Source organism: Eimeria mitis, genomic scaffold (assembly GCF_000499745.2).
Source record: "Eimeria mitis Houghton genomic scaffold, Emh_scaff519, whole genome shotgun sequence".
NCBI classification, from domain to species: Eukaryota; Apicomplexa; class Conoidasida; order Eucoccidiorida; family Eimeriidae; genus Eimeria; species Eimeria mitis.
The window spans coordinates 18581-19171 of record NW_013573480.1 but is presented as its reverse complement, the minus strand read 5'-3'; the positions used below and the strand labels follow the sequence as shown (position 1 = coordinate 19171).

The following is a 591-nucleotide window of genomic DNA, read 5'->3' as shown; positions in this document are numbered from 1 at the left end:
AATAAATCGTCGGCGGGACTAATTTGCTACAGGACGAACAAAGGAAATGCTGGATACTAAAGAAAACGAGTCGCAAATCCCCAAGATGACAATTTCAGAGTTACGTAGACCTAAGACACGAAGGTTGACTCTTGCAAAAGGGAAGACTTGCAACCTGACAGAGACCAAGGCAACACCGGATAGGGGGACAGGCGCAATGCCGGACGCTCCGGAGCAGGAAATAGACCTTAGTATGTTAGAAAGGGAAGGGGCGACCTTCGAAGGGGGAGAAGACACTGTCGGGCAGGGAGAGCACATGACAAACAACGTTGACCCGTCTACGGCCTGGAAGTTGGAGATGGCAAAATTTTTCCAACAAATGAGGTTCGATCGACAAGGAACTACAGGCGCTACGAAGAACCAAGGGGCGGATCTCATATTACAGTCGAAAATGGCAGCAACCGAAGCGGGACCTGATATGCGGACCTTCCTGAGCCTGGCGGAGCAGGAATTTCGGGAAATGAAGATCGCGGAGGCCCAATGGGGGGTACTGATACGCAAATATCTAACAGGTCGCGCCGCTAAACAGTGGAATTTCGTAGTTAGATCCGG

General features: G+C 50.8%; 1 protein-coding gene across 1 annotated transcript in view; it reads left to right on the top strand.

The window, feature by feature from the left end:
* Positions 1–46: 46 nt before the first annotated feature.
* Positions 47–591, top strand: part of EMH_0014930 (uncharacterized protein) — a gene marked incomplete at both ends in the record, with an annotated part of 2953 nt that continues 2408 nt past the window's right edge. Inside the window, one exon of the mRNA XM_013500250.1 lies at positions 47–363. Within this exon, the coding sequence (XP_013355704.1) occupies positions 47–363 (317 nt within the window). The remainder of the gene's footprint in view (positions 364–591) is intronic.